Genomic DNA, 25,901 nt, shown 5'->3' with positions numbered 1-25,901 from the left:
CTAGCTGAATCAGACTGAATTATATTGGAGCATTTAATTTCCTTGAAAGCAATACCATTATAACTCCCTTTTTGCCCCAAGAATCTGAATGCTCTACTTACACACACACTTCAAAAAACACCCCTTTTTCTCCATCCAAGGTGTTGAATTCATTAACACTATGGCACTGTCAAGATGTGGCAATAAAAAGTAGCTTAGGAAAAATACCAAAGCTTACAATGGAAAAAATTATAAATGCCACCTCTTGTAGATTACCATCTTCTCTGTAATGCTCACAGGGTGTCTAAAAACCTGCATTATTGTATTTGATCTGTGCTGCCTCACTATAACAACAACGTGCCTAGTTGACAAAATAGTCTAGAAACAGCACAAACCAATCTCTAAAGGATTCGGAAGGTTGCAATATGGATCAGACCTCAACAAGTGAAAGTGGTTTTGTTTTCAAGCTATAAAGACAGTGATCACATCTCTATGCCGGTTCTGCATATAAAATGGTTCACTAAACAAAGCAAGCAGTCATGTAGCATCTTAAAACATTAATTTTATTTATTAGGTAATGAGCTTTTGTGGGTAAGACTCCTTTTATGAAACTACAGACTAACATGGCAACCACTCAGAGAATTAATAATATGGTAACCTTTTCAAAAACCAAACATCTATTCATATGAAAATAAAGGAAGGAAAGTCAAGGTAATATATAAGGGGATACCAATGATTGCAAATCCAATCTTTTCTAAAATGAGTTTAAAAGTAGTTTGAGCCAACACGTAGCTCTGAGTTCCACACCCAATTTTTGTGGATTTTACAGGTTTTTTTTTGGTTTTTTTTTTTTTTTTTAAACAATGTGTTCTCTTGCACAAACAGGCAAATTTGTCACGCAGCAACAACTGAGGAAACTGACTGGGGCTGACCACATAATGGAAACAACATGGCTTTCTGTACACCCAAAGTTCTACAACTTCAATTATCTCTATAGTTAAAGCAGTAGTACATCTCCTCTTGCACCAATGCACTTACTTCAGCATAAAACATATCAGTGTAATTTAATTCCCTAAGGGAAGGGGACTTAACTATACTAATTTAAAACATCTTTATGGTCTTATAACTTAGTTCACACTAGGTGTCACACCTAAACCAACATGGTTACACTAGTACAAAACTGTGCAGTCCAGATTTGAAACTCTGTACAGTAGAAAGTCTCCCTCTCGCTCACACACACACACACAGCCTTTTTTTGTCCCTTTGAACTATATATGATGCTGTAGCCTCCCTGAGAGGTTGGTTTTGCACTAATGAAACCAAAGGGTGTTACCACTGACTTTCACAGGATACAAGGAAGACAAATCCCTGAATTACACCAAATGCTGCATTACATAAAATATGAAGTTCAAGTAAACTACTGATTCTCACTAAATTCACAGCCTCCCCACTGACTGCTTTGCTGAATTTGTGGATTCACAGAAGGATTCTTTGTTTTCTATTAATCGAAAGCAAACATGACGTTCAAAAAATGAATATTCTAATAGAATTGAAACTGTGAGAATTTTCATTTGGGTACTCTAACATGGCTAACAACAAAAATGTACAGTAATAGCATCATTGCTTCCCTTCAAACTGATAAAGCTGCTAAATATTCAGCAATAAATTACTGACCCTGCTGCTCTCAGTCAATGGACTCAATTCCTTATGCCACAGGATCCATAAACGTAGTAACTAGTGAGTTCCTGGCTTACAATTGTATCAGATAAATTCACCCTCTCATCCACACACACTCTGCAACCCCTCCCCTGCAGCCGTCCTCCTCAGAAAGGACAGAAGAAGTCTACTAAACTGGATTTAAAAGCACACTGCCATTCAATGTGCAGGATATAAAGTAATGCCCAATACAGCAAATCAAGCTTCTGCTGTGAGAGAGCCTTCAATATCTCAATATTTATTCAGATCTTTGTAGCCCTAATATCAAGAGAAGAAAGGGCTTGGAATAAGAAATACAAAATCTGAGATAAATATAAATCCTACAACATATCATGGTATAACAGTTCAAAATTATAAGAGTTTTGGATAAAATAAGTAACAAGAAAACCCATCTACATAATGATGCATTTAAAATACACCCATTATAAAAACGATGGGCAGACATTTCTGTCAGTGAACAGCACAAATCATGCCACTGATGCCTTTCCCATGAAATCTGAAATTACACGCAATCAGCATGTCTGTGGAGAACACTTTTTATTCCTCCCATTTCAGAATATTTCCTCAGCAAAGCGTTTTTAATCTAAAGACCGCCAAGTCCTTCACAGAAGGACACCCATCTGAAACATGTGTAACAAGAGAATAGTCAGGAGGTTTGATACAAAACTACCCTGGTGTTAACAGCTCGATGGTAGAGCCAAGAAAAGATGGTAAAATCTGATTCTGATCTGGTTCAGCTGAACATCATACAAAGCATAAAAGGGCTACCTATATTCTAGTACCAGCTTCAGGCTGGTTCAGTCCCCAGGTGACTCAAGATTTCAGTGACCAAGAACAGCCAGAGCACATCCACATGCATCTTGCTCAGCCCACGCTCCCCTGCTCTGTCAGTTGCAAGGGAGAGAAATCTATGCAATAACACAACCCGTAAGTTGGACCTGCTGGTTTATAGCTTGTGTTACTTGACCATAAAGGGATTCTAACACAATGAAAACTTGGATCCTCAGGAACCTCGATGCTCATTGTCCTTTAAAAATTGAGGAAGTATCTCTGTATGCTGGACCTCAATTTGTTAGACTCTCTTACGGTTTTGCAATGACCATGGAAATAAAATTCCAAAATGCTGCACAAGTAAGGTCACTGTAGAGGGTATAAGGATTTTGCCACAAATTTAAAAACACACAACCCACCCCACACACACAATCTTTACACTGTTAATTTGGATAAAGGTATCCAGCAGGACCCACCCTGTCTCCGCTTGACCTCAGCTCCATTCTGCCCTCATCACACCCCTTCCTTGAAGACCCCTCCCCTGAGGTATGAGACCCAGGAGACTACCTGGGGGGGCCTGAGGCAGGGCAGCAGGAGTAAGCCCCCCACCCCCCCCCCCCACACACACACACTCTCTTACTGCAGTGGCTGGAGCAGGAGCAATCCCCACTCTGCTCTGCCACCCATCTCCCATCCCACTGTACTCCATTTCACCATGGCAGTGGGGAAGCAGATGCCCCAGCCTCAGCCTATTTCTTGGGCCCTGCATCACTTGGGGGAGCTGAGTAAGTTTGGCCTGGGTCGCTCTGTTTGCTGCCACCGTGGTGAGGCACAACACAGTGGGCTGCTGCATCACTGCTTCCCATGGCTCCTGCTACTGTGGTGAGTGGGGCGGCAGGGGGGTGTGCAGGGTGACCTTCACTGCCACCCCAGGCCAAGATCCGCAGGTAATCCCCCAGGCCACCTTGGGTCCCACAGGTTCCATCCATAGGACTGCTGAGGCAGCTGCCCCCCTCCCCCCAAGTGCAGACCCCAGGGCAGCTGCCCTGAACTAGTCTGTGGATGGTATGATCCCCATACCCAGCATCCTTAGCCAAAACATACCCTTCCCTACCCGTTGAGCAGCCAGCTGTGTTCAAGCTGATTACTATGCTCCACCTCACTTGTGGCTGCATTTCAGGGGTATAATACGTACAACATTACTGAAGCACTTTAGGATCTTTTAAAATGAAGGCAGGTAAGTACACTTAAAATGTCCTTAATTCTATCTATTTTGTACAGCTCTGCACATAACTGAGAAAAAAATTAAGGTGTGTGTAATATCAGGCCAGGTAAAGCAGGAACCATGTCAATGATATAAATAGGGGCAATCCCACTTCTTAAATTGGCCCACAGATTATTGTGTGTCAATATTTTAAGCAGTAGTATGTACTGGAATCCCTTCTAGGGACTCAAAATCTGGCCTGAGATTTACAGGTGAATTAATTCACCTTGTGACACTCAGGGGATTCTCTGCCTACCTCTGGTGCTGACTTTTTTCAGCTACTATTTGTCATCTGTGACAACACAGGTAGCCCCCAGGCCACTTTCCAGCATTCTGAAAAGGTACAAGTTTTAAAGAAATTCCCCTGCCTACAAGTTTTCTATCACCTAAGAAGCTTTATTACCTAGGGTCAATGTATCTGGAGAAAGACACTTTACAGAGTTCAGAAATAAGCAAAACAATTCATGTGCCATATGGGGACAGGACAGACATGTTACCCTGAATTTCTAGGCCCCTATAACAGCATTTATGCTTCAATCTGGCTCAGCAGTGAGCGATTTGTTTTAACCTCTGGAAATGCTGGTAGCTTAAGATTTGAAATCCATACTTGAGGATCATTGTGTAAAATTATGAAATGGGCATTTGCACAGAGCAAGGAACAAGCATGTAGTTTATCTGTAACTACAAAAACTTACACTCATTTGCAGTGTTTTCATTTCATCTATAATTTTAGCCTGCTTTTCTAATGGAGGAAATTCAAACAAAGACACAAAGTAAAGTAAGAGTAAATCACAAAGTAAATCACTGAAGAGGTACAGACTCTCTGTCAAACTTGGAAAATCTAAGGGATGCAGGAGTCACACTCCCTTATCTGTTCCACAAGGAGGAAATACACAATCAGGCTGAAGGTCTAAACAAGAGATAGCCAACCTGAGGCCAAGAGAGGGCCAGAATTTACCAAGTATACATTGCTAAAGAGCTGCAGTACTAAGTCAAAAGCTCCCACTTGCTCTCCCACACCTGTCCCCTGGCAGCTCCAACAATCAGCACCTCCCATTCCCTCCATGCACCTGCCACCTCAGGGTGTTGACAGTTATTGAACCAAGCTGTAAACCTGGGATGGGGAACCTGCGGCCTACCTTGATCCAGCCTGCAAGGCTCAAGGCTTTCCCCCCCAAGGCCCCAAATCTCCTGAAGCTGGAGTTTAAGAGGAGTGACATGAGTTTCCCTTTTTTCCTCTCTCACTTGGGATCAGTGAGTCCCACCCCGCCACACTTCTTTTTTGGGCTTCTAGATTGCATGTGTGGGCCCTGACTGACCTTACTTTGGATCAGTGACCCACCCCCCCCAACCCCCACCTTCCACACACACACACAAGAAGCTCCCCGTGCCTGCTGTAAATCCTGTGTACAATGGAAACCACTTTAAGTCAGAGTACAGCAGCACCACCTGCACCCTTAGTTTTGACACTCGCATTCCCACACCATGACAAGCTGTTCCATGACATGTGGCAGGGGTGTGTGCTTCAGATCTTCCAACAAAACATCTGTTGACAGATCGTGCCCACACACAAAGGTGGACAGTTCTGTCTATCACCTCTGTCGACAGAGAGCCCAGTCGCTCTCTCAGAGGGGTCAACCAGAAGCACAGCAGACAGAACTGCCAAAGGACCCAGAGCATCTACATGGCTTTTTTGTTGACAAACTGTTGACAAAGGCATAATTCCTCACAGTGGAGAGGCAGAACGCTGTCAACAGAAATGCCAAGTTTTGTCGACAAACTGTCAACAAAATGCATTTTGTGTGGGGAGACAGTTTTGCTGGCATGCCAGTTTTCTCAACCAAAAACTCTCTAGTGTAGCTGTAGCCTTAGAGTAAGGTCCCTTTACACAGTACTAATGGTTCAGAGAGGCCTGAAAATGGTGTAAAACCCTATATCTAAGGCCTCTTTATTACTTCTAGTTCTGCAATGTAAATGAGAATTACACTCATGGAATTTTCCTCTGTCCAATGACCACTGAAGTGAATGGAAGTTTTAGCACTGATTTGAAAGGGTACCAGATCAGGCATTTATACAGCTGAAGTTAAAGGGAGTTTTGTCATTGCATTCAATGGAAACACATTTAGGCCCTTTAAATTAGAACGTCTTTAGAAACAACAATAGGAATTTGTACAAATATGTCCTGTATTTATAATACATAGATCTCTTACAGCACTTTTCACTCAAGGAACTCAAAGCACTTCTGAAAAGGAGAGTTATTCTCACTATTTACAAAAGGGATTCCCAACCTATGGGTCGGGATCCAACGCGGGTCACCATTAGATTTCTTAAGGGTCCCCGGCAGCTCAGAGCTGCAAGTGGCCCTTAAAGGAACCATCTGCAGCTCCTTAAGGCTGCCACATCCAGCAGATCTCTTTCAATGGAGAAGCACTTACGCACTACAAAGACAGCTTCTCCACCTTTGATATTCCTCATCATCCCAGACAAGCCATTCAACAGACCCTTGCAGTAAGTAATTTTTGCCCTTCCTCCGCCCTTTCCCTTTTTGCCCCACTTCTGTTCTATGTAGCTGATTTGTCAGTTTTCATTTTTGTTTGTATCTGCCTACCAGCCTGAGTGCAATTCACCCAGCCCAAGTTTGACTCCTCCAGCCTCTGAGTGTGACCCCACCCCCAGCACCCTCAACCCCCATGTGTGGCTCCCCTCAGCGCTCCAGCTCCCCAGCTCAAGTGTGATGCCCCTGAGCACCTGGGGGTTTAAGCTGCAGCAGCAGGGGATGAAGGTCTTTCCCCACCACAACTCAGATCAACTATAATAATAAAATAATTAACTACAATAAAATGTAGTGCTATTTTCCCTTTTTCTATGAAATAACCACCCTGAATATATAAATGAGGGGGCACAATTTTGTATTCTTGCCTCAGGTGCAAGATTAGCTAGTTATGGCACTGCTCCCTGTCCCATTTTTCAATTGCTTTGGGTCTGACTTGTCAAAATGGGTCACTGTCTGCAAAAGGTTGAGAACCGCTGATTTACAAGAAGCCAAGACAGAAGCAGAGAGAGGAAGTGACTTATCAAAAGGTGAACTAATTCTGCACTAATGTCTCCAAAAGAATTAGAAACTGACAACCATTTTAAAAATAAAGCAATGCTTACATTTATACACAGTTTGTAAGACTTAGACTTTAAGGCCACAAGGGACCACTGTGCTCATTTAGTCTGACCTCTTTGAGCATTGCAAGCCACAGAACTTGGCCCACACACTCCTGAAAGAGACCCCTAACTTCTCTCTGAACTACTGAAGTCCTCAAAACATGGTTTTAAGCAGGTGTAAGCAAACGTCACACATCAGGCCTCACTTTTCATACCTGACACTAGCAGGGCCTCCCCTAACCTGTCTAATGTAACCCAAACTAATGGAATTTTCCATTACTTTTATGAAAGACCTTTGGGCACATGTAAGAAAATAAGGTTTTTACATTCTACATAATCAGAATGTAAATGTGTCTACACATACATAAAACAGTAACATACGTCAGCATTTTTAATGAGATGGAGGAGTCAGACACCCAATAGTTGATCCTACTACACCCCCGCCACCTTACCAAATTTCACTCCCCCACCCCGAAGGGGGTCCACCCAATTTAAAGATTTCAAGTTACAGAGGCTCCACCATTTACACTAGTGTAAACCTGTAAGTAACCCATGCTGCAGAGAAAGACGAACCGCCCCCCAAAGTTGCTGCCAATCTGCTCCAGTGAAAAATTTCTTTCTGATCCCAAATATGGTGAACGGTTGCCCACATGCTGTGTGTGTGATCCAGTAGGCAGTAACCATTAGAACCCCCGATTGTGTCCTGTCTCCAGCCACTGGGGATTTGCTACTGGCAGTCACTGACTGGCCACTTGCCATCATAGGCAGTCCCTTTGTACAGCAAATGTTAAAGCTGATGTGAAGCGTTAAACAGAAAGTAGAGGAAATACTTTAAAAGTGTATAGCTCAACATACTACAAATGTAACAAAGGGTGTCATCCTGGCATCTCTGCCATCAATGGCAAAATTCCCACTGATTTCAATGGTGCCAGGATTTCACCCTTAAGCATGGAGATAAGTGTTTGCAGGATTTGCGCCTATTTCCACGATACTTCTCTCCATGCTTAACTTTAATCACTTGAATAGTGTGAATGCATCTACACAAGTTTTTAAATTTCATCCCATGTGCAAGTGTTTACAGGACTGGGACCCTAATTTGCACTTCAATAATTCAATTCCATCTCTGACCTACAAATAGGTTTACTTTTCACTTTCAGGAGCACATTCCATTAAGGATCTTGAAGTGCTTTATACACAATCAATTCAACGTAACATTTGTCCATGTGACGTAGATAAGCACTGCTATTCTCAAAGATGAAGAATTTTAGACACAGTACAATTAAAGGAATACTGGCAGATCCCACACTAGTTTTATAAAGCAAATTATTAAAAATTGAGTAGTAGTACTCATTCCATGATTTTAAAAAAAAAAAATCCAGTGGAACAGATCTTTTACAAACAAATGAAGATTACCATATTTCCAGTTAAAATCCTACTGTTCCACTTCATGAGCATCCGAAATGACAGCAACACCTACTAAATGAAACTGACTAGCCTGGTTTTGCTGCAATTTTGCAAATAAGTGTGTAAGCCCTGGTCCACACTACAAACTTATGTTGGTCCATCCAGGTTGCTTGGGATGTGGAAAATCTGAACTATACCAAACTAATTCCAAGTATAGACAGCACTGTTTCCTGCACCTTAGGGAGGTTGAGAATACGTGCTAATGGGAGAAGCCATAGAGAGCTGTATGTGATGACAGCCCATGTGTTTGAAGGACTGGGCCCTTAAATGTTTGCTTTTTATTATTTTGTACTGTTTGTTAAAAAAACATAACTACTGAAAAGTAAACACTAAAAGGTAAATCCAAGCAACATACAGGTAGATTTCAACTGGAGCTTCAAGCACTGAGTGACTGTAGGATCAGCTCACTATGAAGAAGAAAAATGTAAAAGTTCCTACTCTCCTAGGTTAACTCGCTCAATGACTGTGGGTTTAACAAATTAGCATCTCAGTATACACTAACATTTTCCAGCATAATTATATTGCTACTGTTAAAGAGGTATAACTCCCCATGTGGACACACTTATTCCAGAATATCAATGTTCCCCCACCCCCACTTTCAGTTCACCTTGGATGACTTTGGTAGGATATATTGTAAACTGAAAAAAGATACTCTTTTTCCAGAATAAGAGCATCCAGAGAGGGGAGTTAAAATGTTTTTGATACTTATTTAATTCAAATGCTTAGGAAGCAAATGAAAGGAAGTTTCAATGAACAATGCAAAAGATCCAGAGGCCACCAATGAGACCTTCAGCAAAATCAGGAGGGAAAAGTTATATTCTTGATACTTTTAACAAAATGAGGAAATACAAAATTCACATGTGGAGGGTAGAGCAATCTTTCATGGCTTCATTACACATTCTCAAAACACAGAAAGAGGGAAACCATGCAATTTGTGTTTTTCATAAGTATATACCTTGCTTAAAAGAAATCAGATGGATGAAACCAAAAATACATTTTTGAAAATCTGTTTGTTCTGTAACAACTATTTTATTAAACTGTTCAAAATATTAATGAGAAATAGTATTTTTGGTCTCAGTGTCTGTAAACCGAACACTTTGCCACTATGCAGTAGAAAAAAAAAAATCAGACAATGAAAAAAGCAAAACTAGCTTTGCCTCACCTGCTCAAAGCGAAGGCAGTGTGAAAACATTAGAGTTGTATGATTCCTGCAGTTTAGTGACTGAAGCTGCTATTAACAACAAGAGCAGACAAATGTGGGTTTTGTTTGGCTGCAGTATTTAATGTTGTCTTTTCACACGACAGTACCCCTTTAAAACACCTCATCCACAGCCCCAGGAAGCATCAGAACCAGGATTAGAACACAAGAGAAAGTGGCTCATGGTTCAGTGCTGATTATACCATGTGTCTGTGTCCTCAGACACGAAATGGAGGAAGGAGGAAGAGGTGGACAAACACTAAGGAAATAGTGAACATGTTTCTAATCTCATGCTACAGTTTTATACCACTAAGGTTCCACTGACCATTAATTTACACCAGCAAGGGGTCAGAATCAGGCCCTATGAATGCAAGAGCAATGGGCACAGCTCTGAGAAGCCATAAAGTATTTTCAATACTCTTTTAAGACTTAACCCCAACCCTTGCCTGCACACACAGAAGAAACTGAGACTGCTTCTACACTACAAGAAATTTGATTTTTGAATCCATAAAAGCAAGTTTAAAGTTGTATCCACAAACCTTGAAATTTGACCCGTTTTTCCATGTCCAGTTTCCGTGTCTGCATTGCCCTACGCAAGTTCAACACCGTAAGCAATGCATTGTGGGTACCTATCCCACACTGCCTTAGCCCTGTTTGCTTATGAGTGTTTCATGTTAGAATCCCAGAACGCACAAGCACTGTCCCAGAATTCAGAGCACCCAGTAACAGAATTCAGCCTTCCCCCAAACCTGACTGGGTTCCACATCCTCTGAGGATGTTGGTGTCATGGGGGGCAGCTGTGCTATCAGCCCTGTCCACCCCTGCCTGGTTCCATCAGCCATGCATCCAGCCTGGGTGCTGCAAAATTCAAATTCTAATTCAGTCAAACTCATGGGCTTCCTGTGACCTTCTTCTTGCACACCTAGATGGAGAGCAGTGGAGAAGGAAGCAGCCATATATGCAGGGTCACCACGTAGCTTTGTGGGATACACACAGGACACTTCTGGAGGATAATAAACTCAAATTAAAGACATGGTACTTCCAAACTAGCTTCTCTTCGAAATTATAATTTCAAAATTGACATTATACCCTTCTGGTAATATCGACGACTTTTTGTCATCAGCATTAGGGCTCACTAATTCAAGCCAATGGTATTTATAGTGCAGATGGTGACGTTTTAATATCAAGCTAACTCCTTTAAACTTGATTTTTATCCCGTAGCATAGATGCAGCCCAAGGTGGATTGCACATGAATAATTCTGAGAACTCCTTGAGAAGAAAGCTTGAGAGCTAACATGACATCTTGGCTTTCAAATTGAGTTCCACCTTCTATTACACATTATGATGTGTAGAAGCAGGAAGGCCATGCAGCAATCCATTAACATGGGTTTGCACACACTAGTACGTTGGGTGCTTGTATACTCTTTTGTTCATGTATAAGCTTTCCAACTTTACTAGGCTGCATTGTAACTTTCCATTACTAGAAAGGAAAGAGTTCTTCAAAATTCTTTAGAGAGTCATTGATTTAAGGTAGCCCAAGCAAGAAAAAACAAAGCTTCATACAAAATCAGCAGCTTCAGCAATGTGTCATGAACACAGAGACGAGAGAGGAAAAGAGCAGGTGTGCTTTTGCAGAAAGGCTTGGTCATTTTTGTCTCTCAAGTTTTACCCAGATTTTTGACTGCTGATCCCCTGATCTCACATGCACACACACACAAACTTCCCATTATAACATCCTGGCAAAGAAAATGACCATTTTTTTCTGAAGCTCTTGATTTTCTGTCACTTCCCATCACCAGAGACTACTCCACTGTCCTGATTACCTACACTCAACTCTGGTGACATTCACCTCATCACTTGCCTCTGCCCCTACAGCCTGTCATTTATTCTTCTATAGATTCTCCAAAAATCCAGCATTTACACTCCATTCCCAATACCAAAACCTGCCTCAACAACTGCAGCGTTTGGCTTTCTGCATTTTGTAACTCAGCCTCCTCCAGCAGTTCACTCAAGATTTTGGTGCAAAAATCATTTGTCTCCCCTCATTCCACCCTGTTATCATTTATATACTTCTTTTATGCTGATAAGTGGAAATCAAAGCAGCATTGTATTTAAGAGTCTGTTTTCATTTGTATTATGGCTATGTCTACACTAGAGAGTTTTGTCAAGAAAACCTGCAGAGCGTCCACATTCCCAAGGCGTTCTGTTGAAAGTAAATCGACTGAACACAGAACTTCTGTTGACAGCATTCTGTTTCTCCCCCATGAGACAGAATGCCTCTGTCAACCGATTCTGTTGACAGAAAGCCGATCTGGTCATTCTGGGCGGCCCTCTGTGGACAGGGCTTCCGGGACACCAGGCAGCCCTGTCTGCTGTGCTTCCATTTGGCCATTCTCTCAGAAGCATGGCCAGGGAGTCCAGCCGTTCTGTCGACAGAGAGGCTTTCAATCCACTTGGCAGTCTGGCCGCGATCTATCAAGTTTTGTGGGATAGCTTCTGTCAGACACTTCTATCAGATTGCCCTAGTGTAGGTAGAACCCATGCGGTAAATAACTTCAGACTTGTAGTTTAGATTAGGTAGTTTTTCAAATCCAACAGAACAAAAATACCTGTCAAATTATATCCATCCCAAAGTAATTATTATTGCCTATTTCTAGAACAAACCAGAGATGCATTTTGAAAATATTCTCTATATAGTCTTTCAGCCATTTTCAGGTCCTACTAAAATACATGATAATATCCTATTTTATTCAACAGGAGTTGGAAGGGGCCTTCAAGCTCACCTATCTACAGCCTGGGTCTTGATGGGTTATTCTGAACTCATTCTGTACATAGAACAGCTATTGATGGGAGTCAGCAGGGCAGCCTAGAGAACAGAATGAACAATGGAAATCTGCACTGCTGATAAGAGGTCCACACTGCAGAGCAGAGGGGAGAGGTTTGCCCTATAAGCAGGGCAATAAGATCTTTTCAGCTAGCTCTACAACAAAGTTTAATTAAGGCAAACACTTCCAAGTCTGGGGAGTGGTTACTCTACAGTAGCTACTTTTCTCAGCTACTGCTCTTAGAAATTCCATTGATAGTAACAATATTCATAAAGTTATAAACTGGGTGAAGTTCCAGAAGGAGGAGTTCAATTGTTGGATTAACAACCTCTTGACAGGATTATCCATCCCAAAAAATGCTATGAAGCGACATGCATTTTAGCTACTTTTGCTATGCAAAGGCTCTATCAAATGCAACAGCAGACCAAAGTCTCTCAAAAGGTCAAGAGCTGTCCCTTTTGTTTTACAGTTTAACATACAGTTCAAACTATTAAGAAAAAAAAAACAACTTAAATAGAAGCCGATGATAAGCACCTGACTTAGCCAAAACAATGGGAAGGAAATTCAGAGTTAAAGCTAGCACTTAGTTCTTAGCACTCCCCATTGTGCCTAGATGCCATATTATGGAATGATTTCACAAGTCATACAATACTGAGGCATACCACTGTGAGGTAAGGGGCCTTTGCTCTGAATTTCCCATGCTTTTTTGGTTTAAGTTCAGACCATGAACATTATTTTAACATAGTATTTGTATTTCTTGGGACTAATTGTTCCACAATCTCAGAATCCTTTGTCCTCCTTGTTGGGAGTGGAATACAGCATGCTGCACACGTTCCTCTCCCAACAAGGAGGACAAAGGATTCAGTGATCAGAGGACAATTAGTCCCAATTAGGCCTATTTCCCAGCTGAGTGTGAAGGGTGGGGGAAGGGTGCTAAAATTTTAAAGAAATAGGTCCCTCTAGACAGTTTACTGTCAGATCACTGAAGTCAACTTCAGAACCTGCACCTCACACAACCCTCCATTCAGAAGCATTTCACCAAGATTAAGCTGACACTAAAAATGGTACAGTGGCACAGCTTCACTGCTGCAGTGTTTTCGTGTAGTTGCCACCTGTGGCAAAGGCGGAGATTCTCCCACTAGCATAGTAATCCATTTCCAACAGGAGGCAGTAGCTAAACTGACAGAAGAATCCTTCTGTTGGCCTAGTGCTGTCTATACTGGGAATTAAGTCAGTTTAACTTTGCAACTCAAAGGTGAAGATTTTTCACACCTCTAAGCAATGTAGTTAAGCCAACTTAATTTTCCTAGCATATACCAGGCCTACTTCTGTGGCACAGCCTTTTGTGAAGGCAAAGTCATTAGCATCCAGAGGTGATGGAATGTTACTTGTAAAATATTTTACACAATGGACGCTGGCAGTTTTGGTCACATAATTTATTCAACAAATCACCTGTTCTGGCTTTCAACCAACTGTCCTCATTTTAAATTAGCTTCAAAAAATCAGGTTTAATAATACTTACATATGTACATGTGGAGGCTGGAACCTGCTCTGGTTGATGTTGTAGTGTGTAAATGCCTGGGTTGGATTTGAACTGTATTCATCCACTGTTATGGTAACTTTGCCTTGTGAAGGAATTCCATGAGCCATCCTTCCTCCTTATAGACATGAGCAATTTACAACTTTCCAAAGCCAAGAATGATGGTGGCCACTGTGTTCCAGCCAACTTCTGAACCCAAGGACCTCCTCATCAACACTAGAGGCTTCTACAAGAGGAGGAAAAACAGAGACAGTGTTTAAAGTCCTGAGATGACAAAAAGATCAAACTCTGGCTATATTATTTCAATCCATTCCCATGCCAATTTCTTTTGAAAATTTCTATTTGTACGTTTCTAATCATCATGTACCTATTTATTCTGTTATCTAGCTACTAAATGTTAATTGTATCTGAATTTTTTTAAAGCTTCCTCAATTTTAACTATTCCAAATGCCTTTGTAGTATGAATTGCTTAAAATAAGTCCTTGTTTACTCTACGATATAATCTGCACCGAAAGCCCCAGCTTTACTATCCACTCAGTTCCATATTTACTATTCTTCGTAATTTTAAATAAACTAGTTACTGTCGTGAAAGTTAATAACTGGGCATAACATCATGAAGGTCAAACGGCTCTGGTCAACTGCTTGCAAACCTCTTCAAAGCACTGTTAGCTTTATGAAGTTGGTTACATTTGGTCAGATCTTTTCCCAGCTGATAAGACAGCTCATTTTACAAAGCTGGAACAAGAGTTAAATTCAAACCACTTTGGATTCAAGTATTTGTATCTGTCAGAAGGAAAACTAACATTTGTGCAGCATTACGATATGCTCATTCTACACATGACACAACCAAATGCTGTGATTTATTTGCCACTACAAGTCATCTCTCAGTGCACATATATGATTCTATTAATGAGAATTCTGTACACAGGTCAAACCTCTATGGTATGACACTCTCACCGAGCAACACCTGTAATTCAGAGTGATTTTAGCTAGTCTGATGACTTCTCATCATGGGGGTGGTTAAGTTTCCAGTGTTCCCATTAAGTTTGTTTACAGACACAAGTCCAGGCTCTCAGGCCGTCTACACTAGCAAGTTTTGTTTTTAAAAAAAAAAGTGGCTTTTTGAAAAATCCTGCAGAGCATCTATTCACAAAATGTGTTCCTATATTAAATCAGAAGAGTGCAGCACTTTTTCCAGTGGGCTGTTTCCTCTTCCAGATGAGGAAGAGTGCCTTTTTTAGAAATATTATTTGGGAAAAACATATGTAAACACACCATGGACCCTTATTTTTCCCAAAGGCAGTCCTCATGGCACCAGATTTTTTGATCCCTGGCCCTGTGATTTTGGAAGAGCGGGAGCTGCGTGGATGCTCTTTCACAAGAGCGGATCGATTTTTTTGATCTGCTTTTTTGTGTGTGCGGATGCGCTCTTTTGAAAGAAGCTTTTTCAGAAGAGATCAGGTCCCAAGGGTGCCGGACTAGGGAGGTTCAACCTGTGTTAGAAAAATATGCTCCTCTGCGCTTGCCCCCCCCGCCCCCCCCATACATCACAAAGTGCCAGTCACTGAAGCACTAATAGCTTTGCTGGGATACCAGGCATCACCAAATTCTAGTCTCAGCATTATGCCAAATTTCTCTAGCACAAATCTCATACACAAAGCCATCATAATGAATATGAGCATTCACAGTGGAAAAGCCCAGTGGCGCAGCAAGATCAGCAGAGGTTTAAGAATTAGGAACTCCGGTCTTAATCTAGTCTCAGTTCTGACTTCTTCATACACTCTGCCTCATTTCTTCCCCCTCCCCACAACCGTAAAATGAGTATACTAAAACAATCCTACTTTATAGTAGTATTGTGAAAACCGTCAGATAAAGTATGAAAAGCATGAAAAGTGCTCAAGTGCTATCTAGGTACTATGCTTATCTAGAGGGTCTTGCCTTTATTACATGCAACAAAAAGTATTCTATTTATGTGTAAGTTACAAGTGTAACTCTCTACTTGCTGAGATGAGAACATGAAATAGAAGGGAGGAGAAGGCTCTGAACCTCAGGCATAAAACTATATGTTTTTACCATGATGCTCGAGGACGACTCTTAGCTCCCAAACTGAATTTAGGTTTACAGCACAATGTTAAAATTTTGAAATCTGTGCTTTGTAAAGAAATAGATTTAGATTATAAAACTAGTTTCCAGTTTGGCATAAAATATTGTAAAAATGCCCAGCAAACGGCAGATGGCCTGCAATAGGTCATTTTTTATTTTATTTTAGAACCCCAGGCCTATCTCCTCTTCCATATGTCAGCTGGGCAAAGGAATTCCAAAATCTTCATTCCGGGAATAGCATTCGCTCATTCATTTCCAATATCAGTAAAAAGCAGGCAAAATTAAACTAAACCTTAAAATTCTCAAAGAGAAAAAGTGCTACTTTTGATTTGGTATGTTTCAGTGAGGTCACTGTCTGGTCTTCCTACTAATTTGCTTTCATAAGAATAGTATTATTAGCCTGATGGATAAAATTAACAAGGTAACATTTACTAAAAATCAAATTGCTGGCCCTGTTAAGTGTGATGTAAGATATTCCTAATAATGGCTCACAAATCATAATATGGTCATTTCCATACCAAATTTGCAGCTGTTTCCTTAATTTCCCTCACAATTATATTTTACTGATATTTTGCATAACAGCAAAACACAACACCTGCTTCAAATTGCAGTCCTATTCTACAAGTACTGTAATTCTTTTCAGATAAACTACTACGAGTGGGCAGCCTAAAACTGCATCTTTGCACTGCACTGAAAAGTAAATACAAATTAAAGCATCTTTCTGTTAAAGAAATGACTGTCATTAAAAAGAATGGTAGCCAGCGAGGCTTAAAGGAGCAGGGGTACACTTTTTATGAAAACAGAACTTTGGGGTTTGTGTGAGAGTAGTGTAGAAATTACATCTCCCCCCAACCAAAGTGTACTATGTAAAACAGAGAAACTTAAAAGCAACTGCAACCAAATGGCTAGAAAGAATAATAGGTACTTCCACTAGTAAGATAGGACATTTGCTTATTACAAGCAACACAAGAAAAAAAAAATTAGTTTGCTAATTAGAGTGAAGTGAATTATACACAAAACATTAAAAAATCTCTTTTACAGTGCTCATAAAAACTATTAAAAATATAAATTCCAGGTAACTAGCATAAAACAGAAGTACTAAGAAAATAATTTTAAATGACTATCCAGAATCCTAAATTATTTCATTGTAATATTTATAGTAAAAATGACAGTTGCTTCCCACAATATTTAAATCATAAATACTTACCTTTATGCTTAAGTAAGAGTTAAATAAACAAAACATGGAACTGAACTGAACGATTATGAATATCCAATGTGGGAAAAAATCAAATATATGACTAGGACGGTGGGTTTTAGTTTCCTAAATTTCCTTTGACAGATTTACATATCAATCTAACCCACCCACCAGAGGTGTCAGATCATTATTTTCTTTCATGGGGGTTTCTTTGAAGAGGCTATAAAAAAGTCCAATGTTACAGAACTTTCCTAAACAAATTTATGAAAGGTCAAAGGAAAAAAAGGCTTATTTCCCAGCACTATGGTTCTTCTCGCTGCCCTGATAGTAAGGGCTCATTGAGAAGATCCGCATAAAAGAATAGTTGCTTATTTTTTCATGGCTATCAATGCAAACTAATAGGCAGTATTTGCCACTTTTAAATCCAGCAAATGGATAAGGCCAGCACTTTTTTTTAAAACAAAGGGCAAACATCAATTTTCTATTACCACCTACTTTTCTAAGGAGTATGCAAACTGAGCAGTTTTTACGATTTTATTTTAAATTTTAAACTGTAGTTAAGACACTACACATAACAGCTTTGTACTTATACAGCACTGCTATTTAAAAAAAAACAAAAAACACTTCAAATTTAAGCACTTGTGTCCTTAATGTTAACAATCAAGTAAACACCAGTCAGAAGAGAAAAAAGCACTGGAGAAAATATAAACGTCTGAGGAAGGAGGTCCCTGAAAAGGGGGGCGGGGGGGGGGGGAAAACGGGAAGAAGTTAAATCAGATGTAAACACTCTTTTCAAGCAGGACTTCAATATCTGTTATACCAATGATGACAGAACATCATATTAAAAAACAGTTAACACAAGCCCACAGGAAACAAGATAACCAATGAGAGACCAAAGAACTATTGAAGAATGTGCTAATGATTCTTTAACAAACTGCCAAATCCCTGCAATGCTGCGCTGTACTTCCCATGCAGCTTCACCCGATGCACCAAGAGGGGTGCAGCCGTCAGAGCGACAATCCCTATAGGAAGTGTCGGCGAAAGTTTTAACATTTCGTCCTAGACCAAACATTCCCCACTCTGCACACTTCTCCATATTGCACTGGCAGAGTTCAAGAGAGAGCGGGAGGCGTGAAAAGTTAAATCCAACTACCGATAGCGGCTTATCCAAAGACCCACTCACACACCCACGGACTGGCACCGGGAAACAAACGCAACGCTGAACATTCATAAATCCCATCTCCCTCCCCCTGCAGGCACACATCCACTGTGTGCGGAGGGAAACCTGGGGCCAAGCCGATCCCTGAGTATGAAGGAGCCAGCTGGCGAAATGCTTAGCTGTGTGGTCCCAGCACCTACCCAGTGCTCCGCTACATACACCTCTCCTGTCTGTCACTCCATGCCCAGCCGCCGCCTCGTCCGCTCTGGCCGCCCGGACGCGGGCTGCTGTGAGCACGCGGGGTGGAGGGGGGGGGGCTTGGCTCGCTCTCTCTCTCTCACCCCCTTTTTCCCAGGCTCGGATCGATTGATCATCTTGAGTGGCCAATGGCTGTGACACCGCACCATCCTGCCTTTTGTACGGCAGCCCCCTCTCCCCAACGTCATTCATCCCAGCCGATCTCCCCCGGCCGCTCCACGACAGACAGACAGACACACACAGCCCCCGCGCAGCAAACTGCCGCCTCGCGAGCTCCTGTTTTGCAATTGCTCGTTCCTTATTTCCGAGGGGTGCATTTAATCTTTTTTACAAATGCATAAAGTTTCCATCTTCCTTTTTCCTCCCCGCTCTCTGAAATTAATGCACGTTATTTTTCCACGCCCACATTTGCATTAAAACGGATTTTTGGGGCTGGGGGAAGAGAAGAACAAGCTACATGTTCCAAAAACACCGAGGGAACAAAATGCCCTTTTTTTTTTAATTGCAGAGGTGTCATTCCTCCGACCCCTCCCCACTAAAGGTTTCCAAGTGCCCTAGGCCTCTGGGATCTGGATTTCAAAGCATGCTTTAAAATGTAGTTCCCTTGCATGTAAAACAGACACGGAAACTCCAGCTCTGAATAGCAAAGAAACCGGTTTGCAAGCGGTACTTTTCTTGGAGTCTTTCTCCCTCCGCCCCCTCCGGCTGCAGGGAGGGGTGGAGAGAAGGAGCCCCCCACCCCGGCACCAAAAAACCAGAGCAAACGCTACATTGCAGTTTGAATGCAACTGCACTTTGCATTTCCCCCACTTGATCCGCCGTTTCCTTGGGCTCTCCAGCAAAGCAAAATGCTGCCCGGCCTACCCTCCCGCGGCCGTGCTCTAATATCATAACCCCGCTCACCCGAGACCTTCTAGTAAACAGCCAGGAAAATGCATCCCATTTCTCTCGCCGCTGCCAAACCACTTCCCCCGCTCCCCACCACCCCCGCAAAGAGCCAACGCCGTGGGGGGCAGGGAGGGAGGGAGGCACAGCTCAACAAAATAATTAGCGTTCCCGCGGCAAAAAATAACCCCAAAGCAGCGAAACCCAACCCCAGCCAGGGCTCGGTCTGGGGGAGCGGAAACCGGGCGGCAGCTGGATTCGTATTGTTGTTCGAAGCAGGCTGGCTCAGGCGCTGCTGCGCGAGCCCCTGGCGGCTCCCCTGCTACTTGTACATGACAAGGCACCTCTAACCCAGGGCTTTGTGTGGTGTTATTTTCCCAGCTGGTTGCTCGCCCCTCCGCTCTAAGCGGGGTTGATTTACCTTTCCGTGCTCTGGCGGCTGCGGGCTGTCCTAGGGATGCCGGCTGTGCTGGGAGAGGACCCGATCCATGGGGGACTGGCGAGAGCTGGGTCAGAGGAAGGCTGGAAGGTGGAGGGTGGCGCAGGCAGGGCAAAACCTTCGACCCTGAGGGTCCCCCGGCTGGCTGGAGGGTGGAAAGGAGAGCCACAGGGAGCAAGAATGAGAGCAGCCTCGATCTGGGAGAGCGAGCGAGCGGGAGACAGAGCGAGAGCGGAGGAGAAGGGAGCACAGGCGTGCAGTGAGAGGGGACTGCCACTGGGGTCAGGGAGCAGAGCACCAGGAAACAGGGCGGCCAAGGCGCTCTGCGCACACAACATGCAGCCAGCCAGCTCCTCCCGCTGCCTCTCACTTCGCTCCCCAAGCCGGGGGGGAGCAGCGCTCTCCTGCCAAACTGCTGCAACTCGCCCTCCTCTGGAGCCTGCCGGAGAAAGGAAGGAGATGCTCTGTGTTAGTTGGGTCAAGGGAGAAAGACAAACCGAGCATCGCGTTTGAAATAAATCCTAATAAAAGGCGAGAAAGCCAGGAGACCTTTTTATGTCATGGAGCATACCAACAACCCTGCTTTGTAACACCTCCCCAGTCCTGAAGGGGTAAAAGCCCTCAGCTGGGGCTAGGTGAGAACAAATTAGGCCGACTTTATGACAAAGAAAAAAAAAACTGCGTCTGGCAGATTTCTCCACTTGGGCTTTCCCTTGTGAAAAGCACATTTTGTATAATACAGGGGCTGGTTGAGCTAGGTTAATTCTTGTTACTGATCAATGAACAAGTGCTCAGAAGAAAGCATGATAAACAAACAGGATTTTTAGTGGGGTTTGGGATTTTTCTTTCCCCTCCTTTTCCTCCTAAAAAGCCTGCAGTGGTTGCATCAACAATCACATCAGAAAAAAAGTAAACACTGGAACTGTTTATTCTTTTTCTCCGAAGACAACACATGGAAAAGAATACTACTAAAATCGTACAAAGTACAGGCAAAAAGGGGAGGGAAATGTTAAAAAAAACACAGAAAATCAGACTGATAAAATTATTTCTAGCTAGACCTTGAGGAATGTTGCCCAGTAGGGTCCCACATATGTCAAAGTGTCTTTGGCCAGCCTTAGGACATGCATGGCAAGGAGACCCAAGTTGCTGGTGCAAGACTACCTCACAGATCTAGACTATCATCAGACAGAAATTCAGTATGAAAGCAGAACCAGCTGCATACATAGACAACCAATTAACGGTTATCCTACTAAACTGCTTAAAGTATATTAAATCTCATGAGTTTTTTTCGAGGCTGGTCATAAGGCTCCCTGTAGTGTAGTTGGGGGATAATTATAAGGCCTCAGAGATTTCTCTTCTTTCAACTAAAATGGTTCTCAAAGAATTGAATCTTCCTTCTCACCAAATAAAGGCAACATTTCAAGCACTAAGCTGGAATCTGAACTTACATCCCACCACTGGGGTAGGGGGGAGACTAGCCTGAGATATTTGGATAGGGCACAAGATTGAGAATCAGAAGAAACAGGTGCAGTCTGTTCTTGACTCTATCACTGATTTGCTGAACCTGGGCCACTTTGTTCCTCAGTTTCCTCATCTATAAATTGGGACATATGTACTCCAATTGCAGATCACTTTGCTTCCATGAACACATTTCACTGAGGTCAATCATCGGGATCACCATTCTGAAAATGTGTCTGGGAAATGCAACATTTTTAGTCAAATGGGGACACATTTGACCCCTAATTCTTTTAATAAACTAATTAATTCCTGACAATCCTAGGCCTTCTATGCAAGTCTATTATATGCACAGAAGATTGGCAAGAATCTCTGAGTAATTTTCAGTCAAGCTGACAGTGCAAGGAAGGAGGAAAGAATTTGGGACAAAATATTCTTTAGTGATCGTTAGTTTAAAAAATGGGAGCAGCAGAGACTAGTGGCCATTCTGGAAGGATTTGAAATAGGAATAGATGTGGTTCTGAGGTTGTTCCAGAAAGCAAATCTCAGACGGATTAAAGAGGTTTCTGGAAAACTACTTCCTATGTCATTTTCTTGGTAAAGCAGTATTAAGTTCCTGAAAAAAAACAAATACAAGAATGCAAGGTAGCAAGGGCAGTGCTTTTTTTGTGCAGCCACAGCTACAGGATTGGCTGAAGGGCAGACGGGGAGAGAGCTGAGTACCCGCTCTTTTTTTTTAAAAAAAAAGAGCACTGTCTAAGGGTATACATTTGGGAACAGAAAAAGTAAACAAGTGGTTTGTTGTGAAAGCCATAGGTTTGATTTTCTGGTTGGATGAAATTAAAAATATTTCTTCAGGTTTTAACAAACAGATTTTGTTTACATAAATGCATCCTAGTACTAATGGGAAAAAAAGATGTATGTAAACATGGTTTAGACCCTAGACACTTTTTTACACTTATATGAATTTAAAATGAACTACAAAAAATACATGGACTGGACACGGATTTCATTATTTTGTAAAATGAATAGATGCTGTAGAAACTCCCCTGTCATCCCATCACAGTCCCACTGCCTCATATTTTGCCTGTATTTTGTCTGTGGCAAAAGAAGAAAGGGAATAGGATTTTCCAAAACGCACAAGGATATTAGGAGCATAACCCCTAAGAAGAGTCAGTAGACTTTTGCTGCTAACTCCATCAACCACTTTGGAAAGTCTCACCAAAACATCTGTGAAACGGTACAAGAAAAGCTTTTTAAAGTCTTCCTGTAAGGATTGTTTCCCTAAACAAAGAAACATGTAAGAACATCTTCCATGGAGGAAGAAAGAAATGAGTTCTCAGACTCTGAGGTAAAAATCATAGTACCGGTATGTGTTCCAGACATAGAAGGAACCAATTCCTGTCCCAAACAGCATAAAATCTGTGGATCAGATTCTGCCACCCTTACTCACGTGGAAGAGCACCTGACTCCATGAATTGTACCATTTATTTCAACAGGGCTACTTCAGCAGCAAAGTGCTTTTAGTTTGTAAGGCATCACAGGACTTCCCACTGCTTTCGCAGACAGACTAACACAGCTACCCCCGATACCTGATACCCATTGTGACTCAAACCTTCCCCATTCTACAGGCTGAAGGTTCGGATACTGGAAAAGCAGTTGCTTTTTTGAGCACAGTTGTCCCTCGATTTATGCGAGGGTTGCATTCCCACACACCCTCACATAAGTCAAATTTTGCATAATTTTGGGGGGCGGCTTTTTTCCCCAACGGAATACGTGTTTTGCAGCTGGGGAAGCAGCAGAAGCACATGGAGCTACTTTTGAAAGGTCCTGGGGATGGGGGCAGGGGCAGTTGGCGAGGGTTAAGCCTGGCGGTGGGTTGGGGCCAGAAGAGAGGGGCAGAGGGGGTTACCCCTGGGGTGGATTAGGGCTGCAGGGAGGACGTGGGGGGTGGAGTTGAGCTGGGGCCACATGGCCCTGCAGGGAGTTGAGCCAGTGCCAAGTGTATGGAGGGGGTGATCTGGAGCTGCACACGGAGAGGGTGAGCTGGCGATGCACGTGGGGAGAGGCTTGAACCAGGGCCGCACAGGCTGGGGGGAGCGGGATTTTGAATTGCACTTAACTCACATTAATGCAACTTAAGCGCAACTCAAAATTGCACATTTCGAGGGATTACTGTATGGTTACGAGTTGGACCTCCCTGGGAGGGAGTCTGGTGGACCAGGGGAGGTAAGCATCAGCTCTTCTGCTGCCAGCCTCTGGAATCTCCCCAGCCACCAGGCTCCCCTGATGGCCACTGGGCCCTGACTCCCAAACTTCCCTCCTAGCTGCCACCCCACAGTCGCTGGCCCGGCTGGGCTCCCAGCCAGTGTTCCCTGGAGGCTGAGCACTTGGACAGCCACCCAGGAGTGATTCAAATACCACCCAGCTAAGTAGCAGAGCACCCACAGCACCCAAAACAGCAGCATGTATTTCTACTGGTGGTGTACATCAGCACATTCCTCAATGCACATAAAATTTATTCTGCACATATATGGAAAAATTTGAGGGAACATAGCCCCAGCCCTGGCAGGACTCCCAGCCACTGGCATCCTGACACAATACTGCTGGCTGGCTCCCCTCTGTCAACTGTCAGGCCTCTTTGGTCCAGGGACACCCGTGGTCCTGCCAGACGACGGATGCTGCCAGACCAGACAGTCCCAGGTTAGACAGGTTCAACCAGGAGTACGTACAGAATAAGGTCAGGAAGTCAGAGAATTCAGACTACGAGCTATCCAAACTATCTGGAGAGCTCTTCTGGTAGCTCTTAAAAGTGTTTTCAATTAAGAAAATAAACAAAACAAAAAGAAACAACAGCTAACTGAACCCTAAAAAAATGAGTGCAATTTTGTGTCTAAGGTTAGAGTTTTATAATCTCATTTGTCTATGATTTCTTCTTGTTTCTAGTTTTATTAGATTTTCTTTACCCATTCACAAACAAGCTCAAGAAACTAAGATGTTGAACATTCCAGCAAACATAACACGTTAGGAAAGGACCCAGGGTCCATCTTCTTCTCTGCCCATTTAAGCAGTGCGAGAATCTAAGCGTATGTCTATACTTACCAGAAGATGCCACTCAGTGTCAATCTCCGGGGTTCAATTTAACACACCTAGCGTGGACGTGCTGAATCAAACCATCACGGCTCAACAGCCAACCCTGGTACTCCTCATTACTGCAAGGGGTAATGGTGGAGTTGATGGAAGAGTTTCTCCTGTAGATCTCCCTCGGTGATGAAGGGCTGATAAACCTTAGATACCTTGATTCCAGCTATGCAATTGACCTGCCCTGAGAAAGGGACAATTGTCATAGGGATAGTAACAGAGAGGGAGCCATGCTAGTCTATATACTATCAAAACAAAAAGCAGTCAAGTAGCACTTTAAAGACTACCAAAATGATTTATTAGGTGAGCTTTCATGGGACTAGTAATAGTAATATTGAGTCTGTTCTGGTATGGCTATGGTCTGAAGAAGTCGGTCTGTCTCATGAAAGCTCACCTAATAAATTATTTTGCTAGTCTTTAAAGTGCTACTTGACTGCTTTTTGTTTTGATAGTATATAGACTAGCACGACTCCCTCTCTGTTACTTGTTCTAATAGGGATGTGATTCTCAACATTGTCAGTATCTTCAGTCTGGCAGGGATACCTCACTGTAGTGCTGATAAACTATCAAGTAAGGTTACTCAAAGAAATATCACCAGCATCCTCTAGGCATTGTTTTTACATTCAGTGGACCAGAACTTTGTCACAAGGTCATGATCATCTGCTGCTCTACCCCTATTAAATACAATTATTTGATTTGAATATCCCAGCATGGTCTCTGTAAAAATAATAAATCAATGTAAATAAATTATAATGTGGGCTAATCACTTATACTTCTGAAAATTCCAAATCTACCAGAACATGCATCCAGATAATAAACTATTGCAACTAATATTTGTTTTTCTAACTATTCTGTTTTGTTCTATTTTTAAAAGCACAAAGGAAATCAGAGTGATTTATAACCCGTCGGTAAACCGGGCACATGGTGACTTCAGTTTTCTAAATACATATGTATTGTAAAAATGTTACTATTAATTCACACATGGTAGTTTTTGGACAGACATTACATCACATCAGGAGCAAGCAGGGTTCACAGACTGCAAAACCTAGTGAAACATGGAAAAGCCAGACCTTGACTGGCAGAAAGATATTTGGAGGATACCTACTGGTTAACAATCTGTGGCAGTCACAAAGAGGTAGCTTTGTTAGTCTGTATTTTCCAGATCTGAAGAAGTGGGTCTGTCCCATGAAAACTCATCACTTAATAAATTATCTTGTTAGTCTTTAAAGTGCTACAGAACTACTTTTTCAAATCTCTGGCAGGAAGCTTTCAGGTTTCTAACAGAAAAGGGCAAAATAATCCTGCTTAGAAGTAGTCTTGGTGTCCAAACTTCCTGCTTGTCCTGTAAGTAGATGA

At 42.4% G+C, this 25,901-nt stretch overlaps 1 protein-coding gene across 3 annotated transcripts in view; it reads right to left on the bottom strand.

The window, feature by feature from the left end:
* MPPED2 (metallophosphoesterase domain containing 2) overlaps positions 1 to 20,237 on the bottom strand; it is a 129,879-nt gene extending 109,642 nt beyond the window's left edge. For 2 of the 3 annotated variants that reach the window (XM_074998985.1, XM_074998987.1), the window contains exons 1-2: positions 19,932 to 20,237; positions 13,893 to 14,136 (exon numbers count right to left, since the gene is read on the bottom strand). In XM_074998985.1, coding sequence (XP_074855086.1) covers positions 13,893 to 14,020 — 128 coding nt within the window. In that variant the 5' untranslated portion in view covers positions 14,021 to 14,136; positions 19,932 to 20,237. Of the gene's footprint in view, positions 1 to 13,892; positions 14,137 to 18,567; positions 18,665 to 19,931 lie in introns of those variants that run through there. The other variant, XM_074998986.1, reaches the window with a different exon arrangement.
* Positions 20,238 to 25,901: the final 5,664 nt, after the last annotated feature.

Source organism: Carettochelys insculpta, chromosome 6 (genome assembly GCF_033958435.1).
Source record: "Carettochelys insculpta isolate YL-2023 chromosome 6, ASM3395843v1, whole genome shotgun sequence".
Lineage (NCBI taxonomy): Eukaryota > Metazoa > Chordata > Testudines > Carettochelyidae > Carettochelys > Carettochelys insculpta.
The sequence above is the reverse complement of the archived record's forward strand: the minus strand, read 5'-3'. Positions and strand labels throughout refer to the sequence as shown.